At 34.4% G+C, this 16,789-nt stretch overlaps 1 protein-coding gene across 1 annotated transcript; it reads left to right on the forward strand.

Moving 5' to 3' along the window:
* Positions 1-13,030: 13,030 nt before the first annotated feature.
* LOC139875386 (uncharacterized) lies at positions 13,031-16,281 on the forward strand. Its single transcript, XM_071862722.1, has 5 exons — positions 13,031-13,383; positions 13,501-13,684; positions 13,751-13,894; positions 14,291-15,177; positions 15,504-16,281. Exons 1-5 carry the CDS (start codon positions 13,031-13,033, stop codon positions 16,279-16,281), a joined length of 2,346 nt encoding a protein of 781 aa, XP_071718823.1.
* The last annotated feature ends 508 nt before the right edge of the window (positions 16,282-16,789 follow it).

The raw sequence follows: 16,789 nt of genomic DNA on the forward strand, positions 1-16,789 counted from the left end.
CGATAGTCAGGATAAGGACATGGATCAGAACTGGATTAAGCATTTTCACAATCTTTTGAATTTAGGAATTGAGTATAGAAGTGGTGAAAACTAATGGAACGGAAAAGATAATTTTATAATGAAAATCGAGACATATCATCACATTTAGTGAAAGAGATCCTAATTTCCTTAAATCTCGAAGAATCAGATCTTATAGATTTCCAATATATTCTTTTGAATCCCTTGAATTCCGAAATTCAACCCTCTACTTCAAAAGTTAAGACGCACCTTATTTTCTAAATTCAACCCTGACTACATCAAAAGTTAAATCTCTATCTCAATCTTTTGTGATAACTTCACTTACGCTTCGAATAATCGAATTATTTTATCTGCATTACTCAATAATGATAAAACTCCAATTATCAACTCGTATTTATCATGAAAACATTTTTATTGTTAGCCATGACCACCTCACTCAAATTTCGGGACGAAATTTCTTTAACGGGTAGGTACTGTGACGACCCGGGAATTTCCGACTAAATTTAAACTTAATCTTTATATGATTTCGATACGATAAGCAAAGTATGTAATGTTGAGTCTAGAAAATTTTGAAACGACGTTCATGTATTCAATTACCCTTCGACTATTTCCAACGATTCACGAACTATTATATTTAACTTGATATGCATATATATAATCATATGGTATATAAGTAGTAATTAAAGACATTAACAAAATATTAAATGCATAATACTTTATATGAATGTAATTGTTTCAATATATTTTTCGATGGAATTTAAAAGATAAAATCAAATGATTGAATTATCTAATACATTATGATAAGAATACGGGTCTCTGTTACGAGGTCCACATTGATTTGAGAAATAGATCCTTTTAAACGATATTTGGACTAATTAGTAAAGTGATATATATATGAGGACAAAGTGTCAAATAAAGAGAATTAGACAAAGGTTAGTGGAAGACTAAACTTCATAATAATCAATGGATTTAATTTCAAACGTTTGAAAACGTTTTTTGATATAAAAGGACTTAATTATTTTAAAGAACGTGAAATGGAATATTGATTGTTAGATATATAAATAACATACAACGTGTATTTAAAATGTGTTTATATATATTAATTTTATGATTTCAAAAGATATTAATTACACAATAGTAACACTCAAATGAATATATTATATAATTAGTAAATATAACATAAATAATAATGTATAATAATATGTATAAGTTAAAAAAATAGTTGTTATAGTAATATTACTTTCAACATTAATATCAAAAACTAGTAATTATAAATATAACCTACTAATATGAAACTTGATATATATATATATATATATATATATATATATATATATATATATATATATATATATATATATATATATATATATATATATATATATATATATATATATATATAAATTGTTATATTACTAATAATATTATTATCGTTAGTAATTAGTATAGTACTATGATGATTATTATTAATTATTATCATTTTTATTATATCATCATTACTTGTATTATTTTGGTGTTATTATTATTATAAATATTATATTATAATATTATTATTATTATTAACATTATTTTTTTTAAAAATATAATTACCATTATTATTAAAGTAATTATTAATAATAACATATAAATAATACAATTGGTCATTAATATTGTTAATGATGACTAGTATTATTATCATAATTGTTAATGTTATTACTAATTATTATCATTATGATTTATAAAGTTATTATTAATAATATTAATCTATTTAATTATTTATTTATCAATTATAAAAGAAAACCATATACAAGAACTAGGAACCAAAATCTGTTTCCTATAATTGTCGAACTATTTCTGCTTTTTAGAATTCGTACCATTTACCAATTCAATCAACAGAACACTCCAAGATTCAGCTAGCACTCACGATCAACTTTATATATTTTTTTTATTTATTCTACTTCCTGTATAATTATTGACGACTACAATTTGTATAGTAATCGACTAAATTCAATTGATAAGTAATCCATCCCACCTTACAGTATCAACTATCATTTTCCAATACCTTTTACAGCTCTCAATTTATCGATTTTTATAGAAAAATAAAGGAAGAAAGTTCTGTTCTCTCAATTTATCGATTATTGCTATCATTATTGTTATTGAGATTATTAATGTTATTGTTATTGGTATTAATATTTGTTGTTATCATAAATAATAAGATTAATATTATTAGTATTTTTGTTATTACTAAATAATATCATTAAGTAATATAAGGATTACTATTATTATTATGATTATTATTATTAGTGTCATTATGAAAATAACACAATTTATTATTATTTTCATTAAAATTAGTATTAGTCTCATTTTATAAGTAATAGTATTATCATTATTAAGTGTTATAAATAAATTGGTTATTTTTATTATTATTATCACTAATAGTTGTATTATTATTATTATCATTATGATTAGGATTATTAATATGAAAATAATACAAGTTATCATTATTTTAGTATTAGTATCACTTTTGTAACTATTAAAGTAATTAGTATTATTATTAAACAAAAGTATCGTTATTAACCATATCATTATTATTATTAATATTATCATTTTTAATAAAGTTATTATTATTATTATTATTAGTAAATCATTAATATCATAACTATCTTAAACAGTAAAAGTAACATTTTTACAAGTATCATTATTAATATCATTGTTATTATCACTAATAAAGTTATTATTAACATAAGTATATTATTAATGTTATTATCATGATTTTTACTAATATTAATTTAGTGTAAATAGAACTACTGTTTTCGATAAACAAATGAAATACATAGATATATATATATATATATATATATTTAACACATATAACATAACAAAAATTTAATACTTTTATTATATACAAAATGAACATATAAAAACATATACATATTATTAACATAAAAATGATATAACTAATACATTTATTTATATATATATATGTGTTCAATTACAACTATAAATATTAATAAATATACAAATGATATAGGTTCGTAAATCCAAGGCCAACCCTGCATTGTTCAGTTGTTCAATGTCGTAATATGTATTTTTACTACAAAATACAGTGTGGTGAGTTTCATTTGCTCCCTTTTTAAATGCTTTTGCATAATATATTTTTGGGACTGAGAATACATGCGCTGCTTTTATAAATGTTTTACGAAATAGACACAAGTACTTAAAATTACATTCTATGGTTGGATTATTAAACCGAATATCGCCCTTCAAGTCTGGTAACCTAAGAATTTAGGGAAATGGCCCCTGATTGACGCGAATTCTAAAGATAGATCTATGGACCTTGACAAGTCCCATTCGGGGTACGAATGGTTTAGTACTTCGAGATTATTATACAGACGAGAGGTTCTGTTTTGGGGATATTCTATGCATTAAGTTAACATCGGTTACCAGGTGTTCAATCCATATGAATGATTTTTATCTCTATGCAGTTTGCGAAATGCCTGATACGAGAATGTTGTTTATGAAAATGAAATCTTGTGGTCTAATATACTATCTGAAATGATTATTTATGATAAACTAATGAACTCACCAACCTTTTGGTTGACACTTTAAAGCATGTTTATTCTCAGGTATGAAAAAAATCTTTCACTGTGCATTTGCTCATATTATTTGGAGTCATTCATGACATATTTCAAAATACGTTGCATTCGAGTCGTCTAGTTCATCAAGATTATTATTAAGTCATTTATAGTTTAGATATATTATGAAATGGTATGCATGCCGTCAACTTTCGATGTATTGAAAGTTTGTCTTTTAAAAACAAATGCGATGTTTGTAAAATGTATCATATAGAGGTCAAGTACCTCGCGATGTAATCAACTATTATGAATCGTTTATAATCGATATGGACTTCGTTCGGATGGATTAGGACGGGTTATGAAAATAAGTTACCCGCAATTCTGGTTCACATTGACAGGCTTTCAGTGCCCGTTCAACTTCCCTTAGCCAATTCATTGTCACAATCGGATCGCGATGACCCGTATACTCAGAGGGCTTGCAGTCCATAAACTGCTTGAACGTACACTTTTTCTTCTCCTTCACCACTTGCTGAAACATAGGAGTTTGAAATGGATTCGTTGTAGCGTACTGATATTGAAGAGGGTACTGATATTGTTGGGAAGATTGATATGGCACTTAAGGTATAACTTGAGGTTGAGACTGGAATGGTTGAGAAGCACTACCCGATGGGCCAGATGTATACTGAGTACCAGTAAACCCTGGGGGTATCGGTGGATCATTAGCTTCAGACACCACAGCTAAATGCCTGATGTGGGCCTCCAATTCCTTTACCTTTTCACGAGTTTCATGTAATTGACTTTCTAGCTGATGAACATATTCATCTGGATCACTTTCGGGACTATGTTCCACTGATGGCGCTCTAAATATTCCGGGTCCGGGAGTCACAGGGGCATTGTTATTTCTGGTCTGGTCAGCCATACCTGTCTGCAAACATATCATCTCACAAAATCTTAGTTGATAACCTGTTAGCATCTATCACTAAGCACAATCACCTAGGCACATATCTCTACATTCACTTATTCCCCACTCGGATGTTTGACACGACACTTTCATAAGTTTGGGAGTAAGTCACTTACACAGTGTGCATACTGCCAAACCTACGCTCTGATACCAAATTGTAACACCGTACTTTTTACATACACATTTTTTTTTAACACTCACTGCGGAAGACTTTAAAGTTTACACATCGTATATTACTACATAGTAATATGATTACACGAAATCACAGGTGTTACGTTATTAATACAAACCAGTTGACCATATAGATTATTATAAAACATCAGAGTTATACACTGTGTCAAATATCTTCACTTGCCTTGCAAAACCCACCAAAAAATTGCTAATACACACCTGCAGGGCAAAACACTGTGGGGGAATTAGCATAACGCTAAGTGAATGGAAATATCTAGGTGGATATCACTACAAGCATCAAGCACAACTTAAAGGCACTGGTCACTAATCACTTAAAGCCATAAACAAGAGGACCGGCAACCCGTAGCTGATCAAGCTGGAATATACAGATAGCTCCCATTACTGAATCACTGGTATAGTCTTCCAGACGTGACGCACTCGTCATTCACACTATACCACCAATCATTAACGCTTGGACCCAATACTACTACCCGACACCAAGGTAAATAGCATTGACCTCTTACGTCGCACAAAACACCTCGACGCACGTCGCACAAAACACCTCGACGTTCACTGGGTGCGCACATAATCACATATAGTCACTGCACTGGTCACATACTCATTACACAGTCTTATCACTATACTTGTCACTGTATAATCACATCCATAAAGATAATCCCACTCACCTGGAAGCACAAGCACTCAGTTGTCTTATATCACTGAGTCTTCACCTTTTCGTCTATCACCTGAGAATCATCACAAATATCTCAAGTTAGTAAAGTGTTCAAGTGTTGAATCGCGCTTCACATTTAACAGAAAATATTCACAAAACATATATACACATATTCCTTACTCAAAATCACTAAGATCTAATACTTATACACAAGATTTAGGATCAAAGTACAAAAATCTCCAATTTATACCCACATGAACCCTAAAACTTAATTACCATCTTCACTAGTTCTTAATCTAATTCATAGCAAAATTAAATCATATACATCAAACAAGTACCAAAAACACTTTTCACAATTTTAGGATAAAATCCTAGATCATGATTTTAACATGTTTCAATCATAACAAACATAAATATATCATATATACCTCACATACAAATTGTAACAATTATCAATCTGATAAATAAACATTATACATGAAGATTCAAGTGACTAGTTCCTATTTCAGACAAATATCACAAAACCCTTAAAATTTTGTAAAGTCAATTTAATAGAAATCGTACCTTGATTCAGATTGCTAATTCACAAGAATAGCCAAGCACGTATTTTCTTCCTTAGTAATAATAATCTTATAGATCAGAGTATAAAATTAAGGGTGTTAATATGTGTGTGGTTCTAATTAGTATAAGAAGCAAGAGACCAAATTAAGTTGGTTGGTCCCTGTGTGTCGCATATGTGTGTGATTATTTTCCTAAGCTGGAAAATGATGTCAAATGAAAACACAATTATTTAGTCTCTATTTTATTTAATATGATAAGATCAACCATAAGCATCCACGTATATGTATGTATAGTTTGCTGACAAAAATTAACATCAAATCAAATTAAAGCAAGGGTTGAGTCATGCAATTTTAATAGGAAACTAAACCATAAGATTACACGTGTACTTTTGTAAGACTTAGTCATTTTATTCAATTAACACATGTATTATATTCGTAATCTAAAACACAGTGTACCTCATTAAGCAATCATAACGAGGTCCAAATCACACAAACAAATATTTTCTGTGATCATCGTCACGAGCACATTCTTACGCTCACATAATAAATTATCAACTCATAATTTATTATTTCACTCCTTATAATTAAATCATATAAATTACTCATAATTTAAATATCGTATTTAAATTATAATAATAAAAATAACACAATATACCTATTTCATCCAGGCCCATAACTAGGCTGTCACAGTAGCTGACAAAAGCTAGCCTCACATTAACCAAGGAAACAATTTTCTTTGTGATTGAATACTCAATAAACCAAGTCAACAAACCTGGCTTATTTAGGCCACTCCCTATCGTAACTAAACTATTCATCCTCTTAACCTTTCACATCAGCGCCACATCAACACTAATATCCTATAACTAACTCATAACTAAACACTCCCTATCATGGCTAAAACAATACTCCTCTTAATATACAACGTACAAGCAATAAAGCATCAAGTCCAACAATAAAAAGCCACCGGGACCCACAATTCCTATAACTAACTAAACACATCCGTTATATCCATGGTGAGTGCGGGTAACTAATGCGGGTAACTAAACCGTGCCTATGGTTCATTACGGGTAACTACGGGTAATGAGCGGGTAATGACGGATAACTAACCCATAGGAAGTGGTCTTATAAATACTCATGACTTTTCACCATTATTTGGATTCGGATTGTTCGATGCCAAAACACCAACGAAAAATGTGAAGCCTAATAATGATAATCATTCTAACCCAACAAATACCATTGATCCAATAAACAAACCTTTATCCCCAACTGATATTATCAATGGAGCAATCAAACCAAACCAAAATCCCAGACCTTCTCTACCCATCGTAATTCAATCTAAAGATTCACCCACGAATTCACACTTTGAGAAAGCCTTGATCAAACCTTCTAATATATTTAGTGATCCATCGTTAACCAAAATCATGTTGAAGCAAAAAACAAAAGAAAAGAGATTGATAGACTTAAGTTTTAAACGGGTAGCACGTGACAATATAATCTCAAAAACAACAATCGAACACAAGAAGGTCAAAAAGTGAGCAGGAACCAGCAATTGGCAAGGAAAATCAAAGATTCTACATGTTAAACATTTGACAAGAAGTATTAGAAAAAACCATAAGTCACAATCAATCAAAATCAATGGTCTTGCATCCAAGACAAGCGGTAGCAATTAATTTTTCAAAAATCAAAAAAATGTGTGTGTGTGAGAGAGAAAAGGTGAGGAGAGAGAAACAAAATTCTGAGATTGAGGCACATGGGGTACGTTCGACGGAGCAGAGAGATCGTGGTGAGGGTAATCTTAGGGGTCCGATTAACGCAAGGTTCTTCGGTGTACGACTAACATCATTTATGTTCTTTAATTTCGGTGACAACTGGAGCATTTTCGACCTCTGGCGGACCTTCAAGCAATTCGGTGACCTGGGTTGAAGGTTCTGTTTGGGTGCCTAAGGTATCAAATAAGGCTGAATCTATTCTGGGGGATGATTTTCCGGCGCTAAAGGAGGTATATGGAAACACGAGAAACTCTAATCCGGCACAGTTCATGCAACATTCCGGGAGGGGTGCAGCTTATGATTCGAGAAGGGGAGATTCAAGGCCAAAGATAACAAAAACTAGACGTGTGTGGAAAACCAATGAAGTTGGAAAGGTGCGTACTATTGAGATCGATAGCACCTCATCGAATGAGGAAATGAAGAAACGGGTTATCATCGGCGAACTGAAGAATATTGGCACGTTAAATCTTCTTACAACCGTTGGGTTGGCAAATGGGTATAAAGGGATTCACATTAAATATATTGGTGGTCTGCATGTGCTCTTGGTTTGTGATAATATTAGTATTGCTGGTAACATTATGAGTGGTTGCAATTCCCATTTTAAAAAGTGCTTTAAAGTATTAAAATTTTGGGATGGCAGCTACTTCAATCCGAGTCGTTTAATTTGGTTGGAAATTAAAGGAGTTCCATTTACATACTGGAATTGCAAAACTTTTAACTCGATTTCCAAATGGTGGGGGATGGTTTTTGAATTTAAAAATTGCAATCTAAATCATGGCAGACAAAATTTAATTTGTGGAAAAGTCCTTGTGCACACGTTCAATGATGAACACGTTAATGATGTCGTAAAACTGGTGGCTGGAGATTGGTGCAAACATGTTAGTGTTCTTGAAAGTGATGAGAAAATTGAACTTGACTTGGAGAATATTTCATCATCAGATTGGGGGTCCTATAATGACGACGATGTGTCCGATACATTCTCCGGTGATGAGGGCTCTGATGAGCTTGAGGATGGTGAAATCCGATCTAGGATTGGTCCGACAGGTGGTGGTGAGCAGGGATGGTCCTCTTTTCCGGTGGAAGATGACGGGTCCTCTTGCATAGGGATTAGGTTTCTTTTTGATAAAGCAAATAATGATGATAATACCTCGTCCAATGTGCAAGAAACAACTAGTGCTTCTAATTTGTCCAAGTCCAAGATTTTGGGTCCCAAGGTGTCTGCAGCTGTTGGTGTCTTAGGTAACACAATAGGGTCAGTTAATGATAAGACGGTGGGTATTGATGGGGTGGTTTCACCTTGTAGGCCTGTTGGGACTGTACCACTGGATGGCTTACTTGGGCCTAATGTTGTTGTTGATAACACTGACCCGGTTACTTTTATAACGACCCTGAATTTTCCAACGTATATTTATTAATATTTTTTATTAATGCTTGTGTTTTAATAAACGTGTTCTTATACGTGTTACTTGTTACCGTATTTAACTTTTCATGGTCCGACTTGTCTTTGTGACACACGTACTTTTCACGAATAATATTTTCAAATATTATTTACATTCATGATCAATTAATATTGATCATTTTTAGTTAACTAATGTAACTAGTTAATTATTTGGGCTTTGCTTATTTAATTGTTACATACTTGAGTTTGGGCCTTTATTAATGTACATGGACTTTGAAGCCCACCCTACACACTTAATGGACTAGTTGTGAGCCCATTTTATTACTAGTAATTTATTAATGTTAACCTTAGATTAATTAAGTTAATAATGAGAAGACTTGTCACAAGCATGCTTGCACCAAGCTCCCATGCATTTAACTTTAATATCATTTTAAGCTCACTCCATTCTCCAACACTTGAAAGCACCATTTGATTCCCCTTTTTCTGTTGCAAACCATCGGCCAAGAAGGGCTGGGGGGAGTTCAAATTTTTATTTTTATTTTTGTATTACTTATTCACTAGTATTCTTCATTCCACACACACACACACTTCACTTTACATTTCTCTTTCTCTCACATTTTCTCTCAAACTTTGTAAGTAACAAGCTTTACTTTCCTTTCTTTTTTCATGAAACCAAAATCTTCATCATCATTTACTTGTTCTTTGTTTGTTGTTTACTTACTTGTTACTTGTTTATGTTAAAGATCAAGTTTTCTAACTTGTATCTTCATGTAATCTTGGTTACTTTCATCTTTTGTTTGTAAAGAACCAAGAAAAAGAATCTAAACTTTCTAGTTTATGGTTCTACACTTAAATGTTTTAAAGATTTAAAGTTCATAAGTTTCATTATCATACTTATGTTCATGTTTGTAAACTTAAGGTTTACTTTCTTAAGGATCAAGCCTTGGCTTGAATCTTTCTAAGTATGAACAACCATGAATTTATTACTTGTAGATTTAGTTTATCTCTTCATTTTATGTACTTTAAAGTTGTGATGTTGTTAATTTGGTCAAGTATTACTAGTTAATCTTGATCTCATATTTCTTGAAATTAAAAGTTAACTTTATAAGTTCAAGAACATGGAGGTTTAACTTTCTAGTTACAACTTCATATACTTGTGTTGGATCTAAGTTTCTATAGCTTATGGTCTTCTAAATTTGTTGTAAACAAGAGCTTATAAGCTTATATACATGTTACAAGTTGAAAGTCTAAGTTTCATAACTTATGGTTTCATTAAAGTGTAGATCCAAATTTTGTAACTTAGGATCTAACTTAAGAACACTAGATCTAGACTTTCTAGTTGAGGATCTTTAAGATCTAGCTAAGATCTAAGTTCTACAACTTATGATCTTGATTATTTAGTTTACTTTCAAGTTTGTAGCTTAATATTACTAGTAGAACTCATGTATGTGTCGGATCTAAGATCTTGATGTAACTTTGGTTCATCAAACTACATACAACTCTTAAGTGAGTTGTGCTACATATCTTAGACTTACACTAGTGTTATGATGGTCAAACCTTGGTTATTATGATGCAAACCCATCAACGAGTTGTACACTTGAAGCTATACGCATCAAGGATGAGAACCGTAATGAGCATCAAGCACCAAGAACCCACCGGAACACTTTTACTTACTGTTTCTGGAACTTATCAGACTACCTGGGCTACTGGAAAGTTTATTTTCAGTTAGTTCGGTTCGATTAGATGATTTTTCATTTAGACCTCATCTTAATCCGAGTTACGGTTTAGGATCTATGGCCTCCCGAAAGTCACTACACCCTATTAACGTTGTGCTGAAATTTCTGACCTACTCGCACTTAAACTGTCACCACGGTTAAACGAAGACGATTTTGGTTCTGGAAATTGGTCAGCCTCTAGGGTACTCATATATGGAACCATGGCCACTGGTCTCACCCCATTTCAGTTTGTATAGATGTCGTGGCGACTGAATGAAATCAGCCTTTATTTCAAACCCTAGTCTTGACTTAAAACTTACTTTACACTTTTTGTTTAATGATGAATGATGGTGGTACTTAAGACCTAATTTACATATTTTTAAACCTTTTGGAATGATTTACTGACTTAGTAACTTTTGACTTAGGTTGAGGACCTTCCGGACCAAACTACTTGCTTACTATTCCCGCGTATCGACTTTTACTACTTTCCACTGTGAGTTATAGCATCCCTTTTTACTTTAACTATTTTGGGAACTGAGAATACATGCGCATTTTACGTATTTACATACTAGGCACGAGTACTTAAACTTTATATATGTGTGGGTTATACAACGGCATAAACTTTCCCCTTTGCTCGGTAACGTTTAGTCATTGGTCTTTGAACTGGTGAATGCGAATCTTAGATATGGATCCATAGGGTTTGACATCCCCACTCGGGCTAGTAGCGCTAGCATTTAACGGGTGTTTAATACTTCGTAAACTTACGCACTCGCTAAATGTACTTTTAGGGGGTGTTATTTACGTTAAGTTAGTTACCAAGTGCCCACGGTTAAACATATACTTTTCATACTGTTTTGAAACGCTGTTTGAAGCACTGAAATCTCGTGGCCTACCTTACATTATTGTTATACTTAAACTATAGCTCACCAACCTTTGTGTTGACGTTTTTAAGCATGTTTTTCTCAGGTGCTTAAGGTTTGCTTGCTTCCGCTGTAGTTGTCATGTTTTTTAGACTCCCGCTGCGCTTATTAGAGATATCACCGCATGAAACGTTTAATTTGCATTCAAACTATATTAGTTTTGAAACGATGTATTTGTAACGACCTATGGGTCACGTACTATTATTGTTTGCTATTCGTAGAAGCATACTTTTGGTTGTTAAATACTTGACGTTGGTTAAGACGTCACCTTTATTCATGAATGCAAACTTATTTTGAAACAGCATATAGTATTTGACCTTGTAATGATCATGTTATTGATGATTCGTACACGATGGTTTTGTATGGGGCATCACAACTTTCGTGAATGTTGACAATTGTAACGGGCCTTTGTCCCATGATAATATTGTTGGGCCGGTGGATCCAAGAGATAATGTTACCATAAAAGACTTGGGCCATACAGATTGTTCTTCTGATGATGACGGGTGCGATTGCCCAATTCGTGGACCCCCAACTGGGCAGCTACCTGATGTTAAAACTCAAGTTATTAATCCGGTGGTGCTTCCTGGTGCTGGCCGATCAGAAAATAGTGATTCGGGGAGGGATTACATCGTTGGGCACGATGTTCCTATGCAATCAAATTCACGCGACAAGGCTACTGATACGGGAGTTACTGGTAAGAAAAAGGCTTCGATTACAGTGAGGAAAGAAGGTTCGTATGCTTCGGATTCTTCAAATTGTTGTTGGAATTCTTTGGGCAATTGGAAAGCTTCTTCCAAAATTCTCCACGCAAAAAAAGCTAACAGGAAAGGCAAAGGTGATTCGGAATTTGCGGGTATTAATTGTGTGACGTGTGGTAGTAAAAGATCAAAAGCAAAATCTAATAGGGCAGTGTCTCAGGCCAAATCCAATTCGAAAAGTAAGTCTTCTTCTTCAAGAAACAGCAAAAAGAATGAGGTCAATCAATTGATTTCTGAAAGTAGTATTGGAGTGGAGGATTTCGGTGTTAATCTTGGCCTAAAATGGACCAAGAATGGTTTGTAAGTGCTCACTTTTTTTTTATTCGTATCTTTTTTGCTTAATGAAGATTATATCTTTGAACATTAGAGGTTTCGGGTCCGGGAAAGATAGTAAATTCGGGGATGTTAAACACCTCTGCTTTAGTGAAAGGCCTTCGATTCTAGCATTGCAAGAAACTAAATGTCATACCTTGCCCGATAATTGGTTTTTTGGGCTCTGGGTTCCAATGATTGTGGCTTCTTACAAAAAGAAATGGTGGGAAAATCGGGGGGTCAACTTCTAACTTGGGATAAAAATGTATTTGAGGCCACTAGTGAATTAGTAAGTGATTTTTTCATTGCTATTCGGGGGAAATGGTTACACTCTGGAAACGATTCGATTATTGTCAATGTTTACGGCCCTCTTGATGATCTCAACAAATGTAAGTTTTGGGATTCTCTAGATAAGATTTTAACTATTGATGATGTGTCGTGGGTTATTTGCGGGGACTTTAATGAGGTTCGGGATAAATCGGAAAGATTTAATTGCGAATTCTTTGACATAAGGGCTAAGAGGTTTAATGGGTTCATAGATAGAAATAGCTTGGTTGATTTGCCTCTGGGGGGGTAGAAAATTCACTAGGGTTAGTGACGATGGGTTAAAAATGAGCAAGCTATATAGGTTCTTGGTTTGGGTGACTTCCTTAACTACTGGGCTGACTGGAAAGTGGTGGCACTTGATAGGAGTGTTTCGGATCATTGTCCCATTATGATGTCTGATGGTGATATTGACTTCGGGCCCAAACCGTTTAAGGTATTTGACGAGTGGTTTTTAGTGGATGGTATTGAAAAGTTTATTGCCGAGTCTTGGTCCGATCCTCTGACAGGTACTCGAAAAGATTGTGTGTTTAGAAATAAGTTAAAAAGAGTAAAATAGGATCTCAGAACATGGAGCAGAACTCGCTTTGGTAATCTTGACTGTGATCTTGAGAAGGTTAAAAAGGTTGCATTGGATCTTGAACTCAAAGCTGAATCGGGGTCTTTAAATGTTGACGAGAGAGTAAAGTGGCTTGAATCTAGAAAGTCTTGGTTGGAAAAAGAAAAAACGAAAACAGGTATGTTGAAACAAAAAGCTAGAGTAAGGTGGATGACCGATGGGGACGAGAATTTGAAATACTTCCACAATTCCTTAAAGAGAAAGTTCAATAAAAACAATATTCGTGGGGTTAATGTTAACGGGGCTTGGTGTTAAAATTCGGATACCATCAAAGATGTGGCGTACAATCATTTCAAGAATATCTTTGAGGAGCACGACCATAATAGGTCGAGCCTTTCGGGGCTGTTATGTAAATCTATATCCTCGGCCGAAAACGAGATCCTAGAAGCCCCCTTTACGGAAGATGAAATTTGGGAGTCGATCAAATGTTGTGGTAGTTCGAAAGCCCCCGGGCCGGACGGTTTTAATTTGGGCTTCTTTAAAAAGTTTTGGCCAATTATCAAGGAGGACTTAGTTAACGCGATTAATTGGTTTTAGACGTTCGGGGAGTTATCGAAAGGTTGTAATGCGTCCTTTGTTTTGCTTATTCCAAAGAAATCGGACCCGTTATCCTTTAGCGATTATCGTCTGATTAGTCTCATTGGTAGCTACTATAAAATAGTTGCAAAGATGTTGTCGTTTAGAATCCGTAAGGTGGTCCCTCATCTTGTCAGTTCGGAGCAAAGTGCGTTTTTGAGTGGAAGATACATTCTTGATGGTGTTTTGGTCGCAAATGAAGTAGTTGATGATCTCAAACGCAACAAAAAGCACGGTTTGATTTTCAAAGTCGATTTCGAGAAAGCCTTTGATTCGCTAAGTTGGAATTATCTACTTGAAGTAATGCATTGCATGGGGTTTGGTAGTAAATGGTGTAAGTGGATCTTTTCGTGTTTAAGTTCAGCGTCCATTTCTATTCTTATTAATGGTTCTCCGACTAAGGAATTTTGTCTTAAAAGGGGGGTTAGGCAAGGCGATCCCCTCTCGCCTTTTCTTTTTATCATTGCGGCGGAAGGGCTCAATATTTTAACGAAGGTGGCGGTGGAGAAAGGTATGTATAAAGGTGTGGAGATTGGCAAAGATAAAACGATTATTTCCCATTTGCAATACGCGGACGATACCATCTTTTTCGGGGAATGGAGTCGGTGTAACGCTAGAAATTTAATGTATTTATTAGAGTGTTTCGAAAGGGCTTCGGGTTTGAAGGTTAATTACAACAAAAGCCAACTCTTTGGAATCGGCATTAGTAAACTTGATGTTGAAACGCTTGCGTCTTGGTGCTCGTGTCTTGCCGGTAACTTGCCTTTCATGTATTTGGGCATGCCTGTGGGTAATAAGATGAGGAAATTGAATGATTGGTCCCCAGTTATCGAGAAATTCAACAAACGGTTAGCGGATGTCTTTTAACTAATGTAAAATAGGTTCTCTCTAGTCTCCCTCTCTACTACTTCTCGCTCTTTCGTGCCCCTCCTTGTGTGCTAAACTCTCTTGAGCGTGTGAGACAGAATTTCTTTGGGGTGGGTCGGGTTGCAATAAAAAATGTCATGGGTTAAATGGGAAAAAATCCTTCTTCCTCACGAAGAAGGAGGCTTAAATATCATGTCTTTAAAATCCAAAAATTTAGCTCTTCTTTGTAAGTGATGGTGGAGGTTTAAAACCGAAACCAACAAATTGTGGGTTACCGTTATCCGTAGTATTTATGGCACTTACGGAGGTCTTGTGCTTGGCAACGGGCTTGCCCGGAAACTAAACGTAGCCTTTGGAATATTATTTGTGATGCAGGAAAACAAGTGGATCATTTAGGGGTTCCTTTCTCGAACTCCTTCATTCGCAAGATTGGGGACGGAAAAGATACTTCTTTTTGGGATGACGTTTGGATGGGTAATGCTAGGCTCAAAGATAAGTTCAAAAGGCTGTATCGACTTGAAGTAAACAAAGAAATTAACATCTGTAATAAGCTTGATGAATTCGACATCAATGGGCATGGTGAGTGGGCCTATCAACCGTTGGGCCGAACAAGAGGTGAACTATCCACGTTGTCTGATCTGGCCCGTAACAGCTTGCTGGTCGAAGGCAGAAAAGATGAGTGGAGGTGGTCGCTGGATTCGAATGGGATTTTCAGTGTTAAGGCGTGTTCGGTTTTACTAGATAACATTTTGTTAACGCGTGATTCTACCCCTTCGGAGTCTTTACGTAATGGTTTGATCCCGAAAAAAGTTGAGGTTTTTATTTGGCGTGCAAGATTAAGTCGTATACCGGTAAGGTTCGAATTGGATAAACGGGGTATTGATCTTCATAGTGTTAGATGCCCGATTTGTGATGGAGGTATTGAGACGGCGGAACACATTCTATTCTCGTGTCAAGTTGCAATGGAGGTTTGGTCAAAAGTTTTAAGTTGGTGGGGATATAGTTCGACTTTATTCGTATTCGAAGATATTTTCAAGGGCACATTTGGGAACTTAGCTCACGACAATAAGAGAGTAATTTGGTAAGCGGTTGGTTGGGTTGTATGTTTCATTCTTTGGAAAAATAGAAATGCAAAAGTTTTCAAGAACAAATTCGAGACTGTTCCATCTTTACTAAATGAGATTCAAATATTATCCTTCGAATGGATCTCGCGGCGGTTTAAAGGTCACAAGTTGGATTGGCTTCAATGGTTTTCTTGCCCCTTAGCATGTTAATTGCAACCTTTGCAATTTCTATTTTAGGGCCTTTTGTAGTTTAAATCTTCTTAGTGTAATTTAATTCCTTTTCGTGTTTCTTTGTTGTAATTCGGTTTTCCTTTGGTTGCTTTGGTCATCCGTGTATCTTTTCGTGGTGATATATAAGTCCTTCTTGCTTTTCAAAAAAAAAAAAAGACAAGCGGTAGCAGCAAGAAAACAAGTTGTTGACTCAAAGCAGAAAGCAGCTTCAAAAAACACATAAAATAGTAGTGTTGGAACCAAATATTTTGGCAAGTCATTGGGTATTCGTTGGAACAAGGGACGATAATTGTCTCTT

This window comes from Rutidosis leptorrhynchoides, chromosome 11, assembly GCF_046630445.1.
Source record: "Rutidosis leptorrhynchoides isolate AG116_Rl617_1_P2 chromosome 11, CSIRO_AGI_Rlap_v1, whole genome shotgun sequence".
Taxonomy (NCBI): domain Eukaryota; kingdom Viridiplantae; phylum Streptophyta; class Magnoliopsida; order Asterales; family Asteraceae; genus Rutidosis; species Rutidosis leptorrhynchoides.